Consider the following 16,946-nt stretch of genomic DNA (forward strand, 5'->3'; position numbering starts at 1 on the left):
CAGTCACCAGCTTCTGCAGTTTCTCACATGAATCAGCCACCAGCGCTGTATCATCAGCGAACAACAACTGACTCACTTCCCAAGCTCTCTCATCCCCAACAGACTTCATACTTGCCCCTCTTTCCAAAACTCTTGCATTCACCTCCCTAACAACCCCATCCATAAACAAATTAAACAACCATGGAGACATCACACACCTACATTCACTGAGAACCAATCACTTTCCTCTCTTCCTACACGTACACATGCCTTACATCCTCGATAAGAACTTTTCACTGCTTGTAACAACTTGCCTCCCACACCATATATTCTTAATGCCTTCCACAGAGCATCTCTATCAACTCTATCATATTCCATCTCCAGATCCATAAATGCTACATACAAATCCATTTGCTTTTCTAAGTAATTCTCACATACATTCTTCAAAGCAAACACCTGATCCACACATCCTCTACCACTTCTGAAACCACACTGCTCTTCCCCAATATATATATATATATATATATATATATATATATATATATATATTATCCCTGGGGATAGGGGAGAATGAATACTTCCCACACATTCCTCACGTGTCGTAGAAGGCGACTAGAGGGGACGGGAGCGGGGGGCCAGAAATCCTCCCCTCCTTGTATTTTAACTTTCTAAAATGGGAAACAGAAGAAGGAGTCATGCGTAGAGTGCTCATCCTCCTCGAAGGCTCAGATTGGGGTGTCTAAATGTGTGTGGATGTAACCAAGATGTGAAAAAAGGAGAGATAGGTAGTATGTTTGAGGAAAGGAACCTGGATGTTTTGGCTCTGAGTGAAACGAAGCTTAAGGGTAAAGGGGAAGAGTGGTTTGGGAATGTCTTGGGAGTAAAGTCAGGGGTTAGTGAGAGGACAAGAGCAAGGGAAGGAGTAGCACTACTCCTGAAACAGGAGTTGTGGGAGTATTTGATAGAATGTAAGAAAGTAAATTCTAGATTAATATGGGTAAAACTGAAAGTTAATGGAGAGAGATGGGTGATTATTGGTGCTTATGCACCTGGGCATGAGAAGAAAGATCATGAGAGGCAAGTGTTTTGGGAGCAGCTGAATGAGTGTGTTAGTGGTTTTGATGCACAAGACTGGGTTATAGTGATGGGTGATTTGAATGCAAAGGTGAGTAATGTGGCAGTTGAGGGAATAATTGGTATACATGGGGTGTTCAGTGTTGTAGATGGAAATAGTGAAGAGCTTGTAGATTTATGTGCTGAAAAAGGACTGGTGATTGGGAATACCTGGTTTAAAAAGCGAGGTATACATAAGTATATGTATGTAAGTAGGAGAGATGGCCATAGAGTGTTATTGGATTATGTGTTAATTGACAGGCGCGCGAAAGAGAGACTTTTGGATGTTAATGTGCTGAGAGGTGCAACTGGAGGGATGTCTGATCATTATCTTGTGGAGGCGAAGGTGAAGATTTGTATAGGTTTTGAGAAAAGAAGAGAGAATGTTGGGGTGAAGAGGGTGGTGAGAGTAAGTGAGCTTGGGAAGGAGACTTGTGTGAGAAAGTACCAGGAGAGACTGAGTACAGAATGGAAAAGGTGAGAACAAAGGAGGTAAGGGGAGTGGGAGAGGAATGGGATGTATTTAGGGAGGCAGTGATGGCTTGCGCAAAAGATGCTTGTGGCATGAGAAACGTGGGAGGTGGGTTGATTAGAAAGGGTAGTGAGCGGTGGGATGAAGAAGTAAGATTATTAGTGAAAGAGAGGAGAGAGGGATTTCGACGATTTTTGCAGGGAAAAAATGCAAATGAGTGGGAGGTGTATAAAAGAAAGAGACAGGAGGTCAAGAGAAAGGTGCAAGAGGTGAAAAAGAGGGCAAATGAGAGTTGGAGTGAGAGAGTATCATTAAATTTTAGGGAGAATAAAAAGATGTTTTGGAAGGAGGTAAATAAAGTGCGTAAGACAAGGGAGGAAATGGGAACTTCGGTGAAGGGGGCTAATGGGGAGGTGAAAACTAGTGGTGGTGATGTGAGAAGGAGATGGAGTGAGTATTTTGAAGGTTTGTTGAATGTGTTTGATGATAGAGTGGCAGATGTGGGGTGTTTTGGTCGAGGTGGTGTGCAAAGTGAGAGGGTTAGGGAAAATGATTTGGTAAACAGAGAAGAGGTAGTAAAAGCTTTGCGGAAGATGAAAGCTGGCAAAGCAGCAGGTTTGGATGGTATTGTAGTGGAATTAATTAATGAAGGGGGTGACTGTATTGTTGACTGGTTGGTAAGGTTATTTAATGTATGTATGATTCATGGTGAGGTGCCTGAGCATTGGCGGAATGCATGCATAGTGCCATTGTACAAAGGCAAAGGGGATAAGAGTGAGTGCTCAAACTACAGAGGTATAAGTTTGTTGAGTATTACTGGTAATTTATATGGGAGGGTATTGATTGAGAGGGTGAAGGCATGTACAGAGCATCAGATTGGGGAAGAGCAGTGTGCTTTCAGAAGTGGTAGAGGATGTGTGGATCAGGTGTTTGCTTTGAAGAATGTATGTGAGAAATACTTAGAAAAGCAAATGGATTTGTATGTAGCATTTATGGATCTGGAGAAGGCATATGATAGAGTTGATAGAGATGCTCTGTGGAAGGTACTAAGAATATATGGTGTGGGAGGCAAGTTGTTAGAAGCAGTGAAAAGTTTTTATGGAGGATGTAAGGCATGTGTACGTGTAGGAAGAGAGGAAAGTGATTGGTTCTCAGTGAATATAGGTTTGTGTCAGGGGTGTGTGATGTCTCCATGGTTGTTTAATTTGTTTATGGATGGGTTTGATAGGGATGTGAATGCAAGAGTTTTGGAAAGAGGGGCAAGTATGAAGTCTGTTGTGGATGAGAGAGCTTGGGAAGTGAGTCAGCTGTTGTTCACTGATGATACAGTGCTGGTGGCTGATTCATGTGAGAAACTGCAGAAGCTGGTGACTGAGTTTGGTAAAGTGTGTGAAAGAAGAAAGTTAAGAGTAAATGTGAATAAGAGCAAGGTTATTAGGTACAGTAGGGTTGAGGGTCAAGTCAATTGGGAGGTAAGTTTGAATGGAGAAAAACTGGAGGAAATAAAGTGTTCTAGATATCTGGTAGTGGATCTGGCAGCGGATGGAACCATGGAAGTGGAAGTGAATCATAGGGTGGGGGTGGGGGTAAAAGTCCTGGGAGCCTTGAAGAATGTGTGGAAGTCAAGAACATTATCACCGAAAGCAAAAATGGGTATGTTTGAAGGAATAGTGGTGCCAACAATGTTGTATGGTTGCGAGGCGTGGGCTATGGATTGAGTTGTGCGCAGGAGGGTGGATGTGCTGGAAGTGAGATGTTTGAGGACAATGTGTGGTGTGAGGTGGTTTGATTGAGTAAGTAATGTAAGGGTAAGAGAGATGTGTGGAAATAAAAAGAGCTTGGTTGAGAGAGCAGAAGAGGGTGTTTTGAAATGTTTTGGGCACATGGAGAGAATGAGTGAGGAAAGATTGACAAAGAGGATATATGTGTCGGAGGTGGAGGGAACGAGGAGAAGTGGGAGACCAAATTGGAGGTGGAAAGATGGAGTGAAAAAGATTTTGAGTGATCGGGGCCTGAACATGCAGGAGGGTGAAAGGCGGGCAAGGAATAGAGTGAATTGGATCGATGTGGTATACTGGGGTCAACGTGCTGTCAATGGATTGAATCAGGGCATGTGAAGCGTCTGGGGTAAACCATGGAAAGTTGTGTGGGGCCTGGATGTGGAAAGGGATCTGTGGTTTGGGCATTATTGCATGACAGCTAGAGACCGAGTGTAAACGAATGGGGCCTTTGTTTTTTCCTAGCACTACCTCGCACACATGAGGGGGGAGGGGGATGTTATTCCTTGTGTGGCGAGGTGGTGATGGGAATGAAAAAAGGCAGAGAGTGTGAATTGTGTGCATGTGTATATATTTATATGTCTGTGTGTGTATATATATGTGTACATTGAGATGTATGGGTATGTATATTTGTGTGTGTGGACGTGTATGTATATACATGCGTATGGGGGTGGGTTGGGCCATTTCTTTCGTCTGTTTCCTTGCGCTACCTCGCAAACGCCGGAGACAGCGACAAAGCAAAATAAAATAATAATAAATATATTATGAAATTTTATTTTCATGATTACTGGCTGAGGTGAGTTTTACTGTTGGTGTAGGATACCCTAACTCAGTTAAGTTGGAAATGCAGAATATGTAGCGTTAAACAGTCGACCCACTTGAGATTAGTTATTGTGATTCCCGTTGTAATGAATTTTTGTTTTAAAGTTTTTGAATTTTTTCATCAGATATTTATTTACTTTCACATTTGAGACACTGAACTTATCTTTTCTTAATTGTGTTGTGGAAAATATTCATCCTCTTTGATTTTCATGCTTTTATCCTTTACTAGTCATGAATACTGATTTCATATACTTGTTTTCTCTTAAAGAATTCCTCCTCCTACTTTTCTTTCATTTTTCGTTTTTACTTTTAAGAAACATAAATGACCTAGCATATATACTCTGAAGGTATTGATGAAAGATGTGGTATTCTTTTATGTCTAACAGATGGTACAATGTGGGTCAACATTTACAGTAGCAGGGACGTTGGAGAATGCTCTTTACCTGTGGGGAACCAGGGCTGTTAGCCCCCTCACCAGGCCCAACACACAGGTACCTTCACCTTCTTTTGTTTTAGTCATATCATAAACTCCCTCACCAGGAACAATTTATAGATGCTTTTCACACATCTCACTCAGTTAATCTTTTGTGCTGTACACACAACATACTGTTAATCTTATCATTCTGTGTGTGCAATATACACTCATGTACAACAGGATACAAAAACTTAGTCCTAATTCTCTCTACATATAACAGAGAGTTAGTCCTGCCATGCTATACGCATAACATTTATTTAGTGCTGTCATTTTATACACCCAGTATACATTGTTCTGTCTTGCTGCACATGCAACTGACCCTGCTGCTTTGTTACACAACATACAGTGTCTGTAAGAAGCCTTGTCCCCCCCTTATGTTTTCAAAGGTGATATATGGCTCACATTTATTGTCATTCTACATTTTGTCTCAGGGACTAGTGTTTTCAATGGTATGAGCACCAGCAACCTATGTCAGTGTGCCTCAGGCTATTTCTAGTGAAGGATGTTTTTTCTAAACTCTTCATGGCTGCCACTTCATTTGGGGAATTTCTCCTATGGGCGCAGTATTTCTTCCACCTGTGCTTTAAGATGGCTGTCTTTTGTCTTTCTAAAGAGGAGAAAGCCTGAATTCTTGCATGGAAGTAAGAAAATGTGGGCACACATGAGATTTCTAGGCACATTGGGTGCTCAGAACACATGATCAGGTGGCTGCTTCCTGCAGCACTCCACCAGTGCCTTGCCCCACTCAGGAGACCAAGACCCTATGGATCCAGAACGTGGACCTAGAATACTTCAGGAACCTTGCCAATTCCATGCTCAGACATCTTCAGATGGTAATCAAGGCCAAAGGAGATATGACAAAGTACCAAAATGTATGTGTGACATCGCCTTTGAAAGTATATGGGAGGGGGCAGACAAGGCTTTTTGTGGGTACTGTACACTTAGTCATGCTATGCAGTACATACACTGTAAGCTTATTTATGTCCTGCTAATTTATGTCTTGCTGTGCATGCAACGAATGTTTAATCCGGTTGTAGCTTACATGCAGTGAATGATTGATTATGACTTTCTGTACCTATTACATATGATTAATCTTCTATTGCTGCATGGTTACTGAACACTTACCCTTGCCATGCTGTACTCACAGCACACCCATGATTCTGCTGTGCTGTATGCATAGTATACCTTTAGTCATACCGTACACTGTTGTTCTGTGCTGTACATTTTTTTTTATGTTAGCTGAGACAGTATGGGCAGCTGAGGCCCTAATCAAAGCCATCTCATTAATGCTATATAGGTTCATCAGGGTTAAGGGACAAGTTAGTTAGGATGTAAGTTTGAATGGAGAAAAAATGGAGGAAGTTAAGTGGTCTAGATGTCTGACGCAGGAAGTGGCGGTCAGGTATAATTGATAAATAGATATATATATACCCTAGCCTGAGCCAGGTTCCCATTTCATCGACCAAACCTTAGGGGTGAATGAACAGCTGGGTTGACTGTAGACTGACTGCCATAACCAGGATTCAAACTTATACGCTTGACTCTGGGTGGCCTGTGAATGTGCCATGGTCATGAACACTACTGGGAGTCCAAAGACCTGCTGTAGTGAATGCACACTAACAGTCCTGCTGTGATAGACATACAACATAAATGTGGTCCTGCTGTGTCATTCATTCAAGATATGGTGTACACACAACAATCAGTCCTGTTGTGCAATACACACAACAAACACTGACCTGCCATGCAGTACACCCAGCAAGCACTCAGTCTTTTTTTTTTTTTTTTCCCGCTGTCTCCCGCGTTTGCGAGGTAGCACAAGGAAACAGACGAAAGAAATGGCCCAACCCACCCCCATACACATGTGCATACATACGTCCACACACGCAAACATACATACCTACGCAGCTTTCCATGGTTTACCCCAGACGCTTCACATGTCCTGATTCAATCCACTGACAGCACGTCAACCCCGGTATACCACATCGATCCAATTCACTCTATTCCTTGCCCTCCTTTCACCCTCCTGCATGTTCAGGCCCCGATCACACAAAATCTTTTTCACTCCATCTTTCCACCTCCAATTTGGTCTCCCACTTCTCCTCGTTCCCTCCACCTCCGACACATATATCCTCTTGGTCAATCTTTCCTCACTCATTCTCTCCATGTGCCCAGACCATTTCAAAACACCCTCTTCTGCTCTCTCAACCACGCTCTTTTTATTTCCACACATCTCTCTTACCCTTACATTACTTACTCGATCAAACCACCTCACACCACACATTGTCCTCAAACATCTCATTTCCAGCACATCCATCCTCCTGCACACAACTCTATCCATAGCCCACGCCTTGCAACCATACAACATTGTTGGAACCACTGTTCCTTCATACATACCCATTTTTGCTTTCCGAGATAATGTTCTCGACTTCCACACATTCTTCAAGGCTCCCAGGATTTTCGCCCCCTCCCCCACCCTATGATCCACTTCCGCTTCCATGGTTCCATCCGCTGCCAGATCCACTCCCAGATATCTAAAACACTTTACTTCCTCCAGTTTTTCTCCATTCAAACTTACCTCCCAATTGACTTGACCCTCAACCCTACTGTACCTAATTACCTTGCTCTTATTCACATGTTAACAAAAAAAAACTTGGTCCTACCCAGCTGTACGTGAAAAAAGACATCACACATGGTGTAATTTCCTAGTTTGCATGAATATTTATATTTATGTCCTGTGTTTATCCTCTCAATTTTGAGATGTAAGATCCAGGTTATGAAAGTACCGTAATTCGGTACTTTTTGAAGTTTGTGTATTTAACAAGATTTATTGATAGTTATAATAGTCTGTTGTGACATCTTCAACATGGCCATGGTATATTTTTGTTAAATATGCAGTAGTGTATGATAGGTTACCTGTTTCTGTCTTGTGGCATGCTGGATGACAGTCTTCAAACATCTTTGATCTTGCAACTTTCTCAGGAAGGATTCACCAGCACCTGGGGCCAGCGCAGCATTCTTGGGTCAGCTGTTGCCAACAACAAGGACCCAGACTTCAACTTCACTGGAAAGGAAGAAGACTCACAGAAGGCAGAGTTGGTGAAATCCACAGGTAAGTTACATGATGACTGCAAGCTCCTGGATAAGATGAATAATGATTAGAGCTTTTGAAGTGGTTTGGACGGTGATTGGAACTCACGGTGACTCCCTAATTGGTTTAATGATTACTGTATTTCACTTGGGTTAGAAGGTGACAGTATCTCAATCATTAGATTGGATGGTGACTGTCCTCTACATATGGGTTGGAAGATGATTGGAACTCAGTTGGTAGGGTAGATTGTGAAGGATATCTTAATAACGATGGAGGATAACCAGTGTTGCACAAAGTAGTTGAATAATGATAGGAGCTCCTTGAACTAGAAATGAATTGGGTGTCTTGTAGATGATCTCTGTATGTGTCATGGTGTCTAAGAGGGATGTGTGTGTCTTGGGTGATAATGTTTATCCAAGTCATGTTCCACTTGGTGATATATATTTCTTTTTATTCTATTTATTATACTTGATCACCGTTTCCCACATCAGCGAGGTAGTACCAGGAAATGGATGAAGAACACCCATTAACTCATTTATATATTCATTTATCTATTTATTTATTATGCTTTGTCGCTGTCTCCCGTGTTAGCAAGGTAGTGCAAGGAAACAGACGAAAGAATGGCCCAACCCACCCACATATACATGTATATATGGGAGGGTATTGATTGAGAGGGTGAAGGCATGTACAGAGCATCAGATTGGGGAAGAGCAGTGTAGTTTCAGAAGTGGTAGAGGATGTGTGGATCAGGTGTTTGCTTTGAAGAATGTATGTGAGAAATACTTAGCAAAGCAAATGGATCTGTATGTAGCATTTATGGATCTGGAGAAGGCATATGATAGAGTTGATAGAGATGCTCTGTGGAAGGTATTAAGAATGTATGGTGTGGGAGGCAAGTTGTTAGAAGCAGTGACAAGTTTTTATCGAGGATGTAAGGCATGTGTACGTGTAGGAAGAGAGGAAAGTGATTGGTTCTCAGTGAATGTAGGTTTGCGACAGGGGTGTGTGATGTCTCCATGGTTGTTTAATTTGTTTATGGATTGGGTTGTTAGGGAGGTAAATGCAAGAGTTTTGGAAAGAGAAGCAAGTATGAAGTCTGTTGTGGATGAGAGAGCTTGGGAAGTGAGTCAGTTGTTGTTCGCTGATGATACAGCGCTGGTGGCTGATTCATGTGAGAAACTGCAGAAGCTGGTGACTGAGTTTGGTAAAGTGTGTGAAAGAAGAAAGTTAAGAGTAAATGTGAATAAGAGCAAGGTTATTAGGTACAGTAGGGTTGAGGGTCATGTCATTTGGGAGGTAAGTTTGAATGGAGCAAAACTGGAGGAAGTAAAGTGTTTTAGATATCTGGGAGTGGATCTGTCAGCGGATGGAACCATGGAAGCGGAAGTGGATCATAGGGTGGTTGAGGGGGTGAAAATCCTGGGAGCCTTGAAGAATGTGTGGAAGTCGAGAACATTATCTCGGAAAGCAAAAATGGGTATGTTTGAAGGAATAGTGGTTCCAACAATGTTGTATGGTTGCGAGGCATGGGCTATGGATAGAGTTGTGCGCAGGAGGATGGATGTGCTGGAAATGAGATGTTTGAGGACAATGTGTGGTGTGAGGTGGTTTGATCGAGTAAGTAACGTAAGGGTAAGAGAGATGTGTGGAAATAAAAAGAGCGTGGTTGAGAGAGCAGAAGAGGGTGTTTTGAAATGGTTTGGGCACATGGAGAGAATGAGTGAGGAAAGATTGACCAAGAGGATATATGTGTCGGAGGTGGAGGGAACGAGGAGAAGTGGGAGACCAAATTGGAGGTGAAAAGATGGAGTGAAAAAGATTTTGTGTGATCGGGGCCTGAACATGCAGGAGGGTGAAAGGAGGGCAAGGAATAGAGTGAATTGGAGTGATGTGGTATACCGGGGTTGACGTGCTGTCAGTGGATTGAATCAGGGCATGTGAAGCGTCTGGGGTAAACCATGGAAAGCTGTGTAGGTATGTATATTTGCGTGTGTAGACGTATGTATATACATGTGTATGGGGGTGGGTTGGACCATTTCTTTCATCTGTTTCCTTGCGCTACCTCGCAAACGCAGGAGACAGCGGCAAAAAAAAAAAAACATACACGTCCACACACGCACACGTACATATCTATACATCTCAACGTATACATATGCATACACACACAGACATATACATATATACACATGTACATAATTCATAGCGTCTGCCCTTATTCATTCCCGTCGCCACCCCATCACACATGAAATGACAACCCCCTCCCCCCCGCATGTGCCCGAGGTAGCGCTAGGAAAAGACAACAAAGGCCGTATTCGTTCACACTCAGTCTCTAGCTGTCATGTATAATGCACCAAAACCACAGCTCCCTTTCCACATCCAGGCCCCACAAAACTTTCCATGGTTTACCCCAGACGCTTCACATGCCCTGGTTCAATCCATTGAGAGCACATCGACCATGGTGTACCATGTTGTTCCAATTCACTCTATTCCTTGCACACCTTTCACCCTCCTGCATGTTCAGGCCCCGATCACTCAGAATCCTTTTCACTCCATCTTTCCACCTCCAATTTAGTCTTCCATTCATCATATACACATTTTTTTCCTTTTTATTATACATAGTCACTGTCTTCCGTGTTAGTGATGTAGTGCAAGGATACAGATGAAAGAATGGCCCAACCCACCCACATACACATGTATATTCATAAATGCCCACACACACATATACATACCTATACATTTCAACGTATAGATACATATACATACACAGACATATACATATATGCTATTATATTGTTTTATTATACTTAGTCACTGTCTCCCACATTAGCGAGGTAGCACAAGGAAACAGAAGAAAGAATGGCCCAACCCACCCACATACACATGTTTATACATAAACGCCCACACACGCACATATACAAACCTATAAGTTTCAACGTATACGTATATATACATACAGAGGCATATACATATATACGATTGTACATATTCATACTTGCTGCCTTCATCCATTCCCATCGCCACCCCACCACACATGAAATGACACCCCCTCCCCCGTGCGTGTGCAAAGTAGTGCCAGGAAAAGACACCAAAGGCCACATTCATTCACACTCAGTCTCTCGCTGTCATGTGTAATGCACCGAAACCACAGCTCCCTTTCCACATCCAGGCCCCACAAAACTTTCCATGGTTTACCCCAGATGCTTCACATACCCTGGTTCAATCCATTGACAGCATGTCAACCTCAGTATACCACATCATTCCAATTCACTCTATTCCTTGCACGCCTTTCACCCTCCTGTATGTTCAGGCCCTTATCGCTCAAAAGCATTTTCGCTCCATCCTTCCGCCATTCCAGTTTCCCACTTCTCGTTCCCTCCATCTCTGACACATATATCCTCTTAGTCAATCTTTCCTCACTCATTCTCTCCATGTGACCAAACCATTTCAATACACCCTCTTCTGCTCTCAACCACACTCTTTTTATTACCATACATCTCTCTTATCCACCACCTCCCACCACATATTGTCCTCAAATATTTCATTTCCAACACATCCACCCTCCTCCACACAACCCTTACTATAGCCTATGCCTTGCAACCATATAATATTGTTAGAACAACTATTCCTTCAAACATACTCATTTTTACTCCGAGATATGTTTTTGCGTTCTACACATTCGTCAACGCTCCCAGAACCTTTGCCCCCTCCCCCACCCTGTGACTCACTTCCACTTCCATGGTTCCATCTGCTGCGAAATTCACTCCCAGATATCTAAAACATTTCACTTCCTCCAGTTTTTCTCCATTCAAATTTACCTCCCAATTAACTTGTCCCTTAATCCTACTGAACCTAATAACCTTGCTTTTTTTCACATTTACTCTCAGCTTTATTCTTTCACACACTTTACCAAACTCTGTCACCAACTTCTGCAGTTTCTCACCTGAATCAGCGGCCAGCACTGTATCATCAGCGAACAACAACTGACTCTTTTTCCAAGCTCTCTCATCCACAACAGACTGCATACTTGCCCCCCACTCCCTCCCCTTTTAGTCGTCTTCGTGGGAATACGTGGGAAGTATTTTTTCTCTCCTATCCCCAGGGATAATATCCTCCCCTCCTGTTTTTTAAATTTTTCAAAAGAAGGAACAGAGAAGGGGGCCATGTGAGGATATTCCCTCTAAGGGTCAGTCTTCTGTTCTTAACGCTACCTCACTAACGCAGGAAATGGTGAATATATATGAATATGTCGTGTGTAATGCACCAAAAACACAGCTATTTATCCACATCTGGACACCTCATACCTTTCCATGGTTTGCCCCGGTTCATTCCAGTGACACAACATTGACCCCAGTATACCACATTACTCCAATTCACTCCATTCCTTGCATGCCTCACCCTCCTGTATGTTCAGGCCCTGATTGCTCAAAAATCTTTTACACTTTACCCTTCTACTTTCAATTTGGTCTCCTGGTTCTCCTTGTTCCCTCCACCTCTGACACATAAATACTCTTTGTCAACCTTTCTTCACTCATTCTCTCCATATGTCCAAACGATTTCACCACACCCTCTTCTGCTCTCTCAACTGAATTCTTTCTATTTCCACACATTTCTCTTACTGTTTCATTACTTACTCGATCAAATAACCTCACACCACATACTGTCCCAAAACATTTCATTTCCAACACATTCACCCTCCTTCGCACAACCCTATCTATAGGCCAAGCCTCGCAACCATATGATATTGTTGGAACTACTATTCCTTCAAACATACCCATTTTTGCTCCAAGATATAACGTTCTCCCTTTCCACACATTCTTCATTGCTCTCAGATCCTTCACCCCCTCCCCCAGGTGGTACAGTAACATGTTTCTGTATGTGGCCTAAATGTTTCCAGAGTGGCAGGAAAGCCATGACTCATCTTAGATGGTTATGATTATTGCATATATATTCCACACAGTAGTGTGTCAGATATATCCAAGTTTGTAGTGTCAGTCCCAGCCATACCTTTGAATGTAGCGCACAACTTAGACATTCCAGAAGAGTCTCAGATGCCAGTAAGTTGGGATGTCATTACCACAGGTGGTGATGGGACAGGTCGACGATGTAGCAGTGGTGGCAGCAACAACAGTGTAGTTACAGCACAGGAGGCAGCTGCTCGACACCAGCGAGAGATAAAGATGAGGGACGTTCTCCTCCAGCCTCAGGAAATCCTTGCGTCAGTACTGACAGACCTCAATACTCTCCTAGGTGTTCTCTAGTTATTATATTCATTATCATTAATATTATTGATTTTTTTATTTATTATACTTTGTCGCTGTCTCCTGCCTTAGTGAGGTAGCGCAAGGAAACAGGTGAAAGAATGGCCCAACTCACCCACATACACATGTATATACTTAAATGTCCACACATGAACATATACATACCTATACATTTCAATGTATATATACATATATATACACAGACATATACATATATACACATGTACATATTCTTACTTGCTACCTTCATCCAATCCCGCCGCCATCCCGCCACGCATGAAATTGCACCCCCTCCCCCCGCATGTGCACGAGGTAGCGCTAGGAAAAGACAAAAAAGGCCACATTCATTCACACTCAGTCTCTAGCTGTCATATATAATGCACCGAAACCACACTCCCTTTCCACATCCAGGCCCCACAAAACTTTCCAATGGTTCACCCAAGACGTTTCACATGCCCTGGTTCAATCCATTGACAGCACGTCGACCCCGGTATACCACATCGTTCCAATTCACTCTATTCCTTGCACGCCTTTCACCCTCCTGTATTTTCAGGCCCCAATCGCTTAAAATCTTTTTTACTCCATCCTTCCACCTCCAGTTTGGTCACTCACTTCTCCTTGTTCCCTCCACCTCTGACACATATGTCCTTTTTGTCAATGTTTCCTCACTCATTTTCTCCATGTGACCAAATCATTTCAGTACACCCTCTTCTGCTCTCGCAGCCACACTCTTTATTACCACACATCTCTCTTACCCTTTCATTACTTACTTGATCAAACCATCTCACACCACATATTGTCCTCAAACATCTCATTTCCAGCACATCCACCCTCCTCCACACAACCCTGTCTATAACCCATGCCTCACAACCATATAACATTGTTGGAACCACTATTCCTTCAAACATACCCATTTTTGCTCTTTGAGATAACGTTCTCGCCTTCCACACATTCTTCAACGCTCCCAGAACCTTCGTCCCCTTCACCACCCTGTGACTCACTTATTGATATTATAATGAAAATATGAGAGAATAGCAAATTATTTTGGAAATAGAAGCTGAGGGGAGGTGTATATGCAAAGCAAGACTATATGTCTGGGACAAATGTTGAGGTTCGTAAGAGATAGAATGACTGATTCAGATAACGGATTAGGATGGTGATATGAGATGCATGTGTTTTAGAAAAGAATGATTAGTAGTTAGTAGGGTGTAGGATAGGATGAAAAGAGTATTGATTCAACTAGAATTGGGAAAACCAAAGATGTTGATAGGGTTGGGTGTAATTTGTTGAAGACTGGAGGTAAAGCTTAAGTGGTATCAATTTAGCAAGGGTGTTTGATTGTAAAGAAAAATGGTTGTGCAGTATTTGGACAAAGTCAGACATAATAAAGTGAGAGTAGATGATAATGTGAGTGAGGAACGTAGATATGTGAGAATAGACGACAATATGAGTGAGAAGTTTAAGAGATGTGAGAGTGCTTCAGGGCTGTATATTGTCTCCCTTGAGATTTGATATTTTAGAGGATGTGTATATGGGATGAGAGTGAGTTCAGGTGATTACTGATCACTACTGCACCATGGTGGAGTAGAAAGAAAGCTACCTAATTTATTGGATATAGATCATCCTGTTCTCTTACTTGGATCAGAGGGGGAACTAAAAAGAATGGTTATTTGCTCTAATGATATGTATTAGTATCATAGGATTGGTAGGGGTAGTGTGGATCTGGTAATTGCTTTGAAAAATTTGTTTGAGAAATACTTAGAGCAATTAAGGACTTTGTATGTGGCGTCTGTGGACCTGGAGAATGCATAAAACAGGGTTGACAGAGTAGCCCTTGGGAGGTTACTAGATATCATGAGCAGTTTTTGTCAGCAAAATGAGACATGTGTAAGTAGGAAGGGAGGAGGGCGACTGGTTACAGTTGAAGGTGGGTCTAAGTCAGGTGCAATTTCACCATGGCTATATAATTTATATATGGATGGAGTGTTGAGAGAGGTAAAAGTGAGGGTCTTGGAGAGGGGCTTATCTTCAGTCTGCTGGGCTGGATGGGTTGAGTCAGTTGTTGTTTGCAGATCACATAAACTTGGTGGCCAACTTAAGAAAGACATTGCAAAAGTTGGTGTTGGAGTCCAGGAGAGTATGGGAAAACAAGAAGTTGAGAGTTAAAGAGAATGAAAGTAAAGTAAAAAGGTTAAGTCAGGGGATGAAAGAAGTTGGCTTGAGTGTGAGTTTGAATGGAGAGAACTTAGAGTAATTAAGAGTGCTTTAGATACTTGAGAATGGACATGGCCACAGATGGCACTATGGAAGCAAAGGCAAATCATAGGGTGAGAAAAGGAGCAAAGATCCCAGGTGCATTGAGGAGTGTGTGGAAGGAGAGGTCATTGTCTATGAGGGCATAATAAAGTGCCAATGGTGTTGTACTGGTGAAAGTCTTCAGTTATGAATGGAAAAGAATGGAAGAGAGTTGAAGCATTGTAATTATAATGCTGTAGGACAGTATGTGATGTAAGGAGGGTTGATCATATAAGGAATGACATTGTAAGAAAGAGGTTTTGGTAGCAAATATAGGATGATTAAGAGCTGACCAGGATGTGCTGAAATGGTTGTACATTGCTAGACTGTCAGAAGTGGAGGAGCAAGGAAGAGGGGCAGAGACTACAAGGGAGATGAAAGGATGGAGTAAAAGAGGCTCTTAAGTTATCAGGGCCTCAACATTCAGGAGGGTGAGAGGCATCCGTGAGACAGAGCACATTACAGTGATAAAGATTACAGGGGCTGATGTGCTGTCAATGGGCTAAACCAATTACTGGTATACCACCAATTTTCTGGCACTCTTGGCTCCAAAGCCTTGCTGGATTACCAATTTTGCTGGACCAACCGTGGTCACGTAATAATTATTCGACAACACACCTCTAACCCACTAATTATAGATCTCCCACATATCTAAAGTATACCATGGACTGCTAGACATTCAAATTAAACAAATATTAAATGTTTGAGCATCATAAGATGGTAAGTCTGTCCTTAAATTGTTTGAATCCTGTGGAGTCTTCTTCATCTTCTGTTGTTAGTGTTTTCCTAGGTGTGCATTACCAGAATAATGCAGTTTCATCTGCATTTTACACCTGCCCAGGACTGAGGTGCTTATCAGCTACGAATTTTGCAAATTCGTCCTCATATTCAGCAGCTCGTTTGTGGTTTGCAAACCGCTTTTCTCTGCACTTTATTCATGGAAATTCCGTGATGCTTCTCGAATCTTTGAAGCCATCCTTCACTGTAGTCTCGCTCACATTGTAATTTAAGTTCTTTATAGAACAACTTATCCTGGTCCATTATCATGCTACTGACTGGTTCACTTCATCACTCTGACACTGTTGAAACCATTCCATCATCACTCGATCATGCTCAGTACTCTTACCATCTTTCATAGTTTTTCTAATTGTCATATGCTTCTTGGCATTGCTGTCTGCATAGAATTTCACTATTTTCTCCCTTTGCTTCTTTATATCATAAACAGTTGATAAACCAATACTGTAGATGTTACACAGCTTATGCACCGAAACACCACGGTCCATTTTTTCAACAGTTCTACTTTACCTTGGATCGATATGGAATGGTGTTTAAGTTTGACACCACGACTGACTTTCTCATATGTCTTAGAAGCCATAGCTAGGGTTAAATTTAAGCAAAATAAGCTAAGGACTCACAGAATTGTGGTATCACCACCAACAAGTGCAGTGTAAAGAATGTAAATGAGCGCACCCTACACACAAAAAAAAGCTGTGGCCACCTAGTAAACTAGTCTAGTGGCCGCGGTAATTTCAAGTTCCCTCACGTAATTTTGTGCGGACTAAAGGAGGTGCCGAACCATTAGTTGCCGGAAATTTGGTGTACCTATATATGCAAATTAGTCAAGGGAAATGGTCTGTTGGGCTTGTTCTTCCTTCAGTATATTATA

At 42.2% G+C, this 16,946-nt stretch overlaps 1 protein-coding gene across 1 annotated transcript in view; it reads left to right on the plus strand.

Moving 5' to 3' along the window:
• The window catches only part of LOC139751339 (serine/threonine-protein kinase Nek8-like), a 180,171-nt gene that overhangs the window by 132,181 nt on the left and 31,044 nt on the right, over window positions 1–16,946 (plus strand). Inside the window, 3 exon segments of the mRNA XM_071666693.1 lie at window positions 4,551–4,655; window positions 7,619–7,748; window positions 12,807–12,942. Coding sequence (XP_071522794.1) covers window positions 4,551–4,655; window positions 7,619–7,748; window positions 12,807–12,942 — 371 coding nt within the window.

The sequence above is a fragment of the Panulirus ornatus genome, chromosome 11, assembly GCF_036320965.1.
Source record: "Panulirus ornatus isolate Po-2019 chromosome 11, ASM3632096v1, whole genome shotgun sequence".
NCBI lineage: Eukaryota > Metazoa > Arthropoda > Malacostraca > Decapoda > Palinuridae > Panulirus > Panulirus ornatus.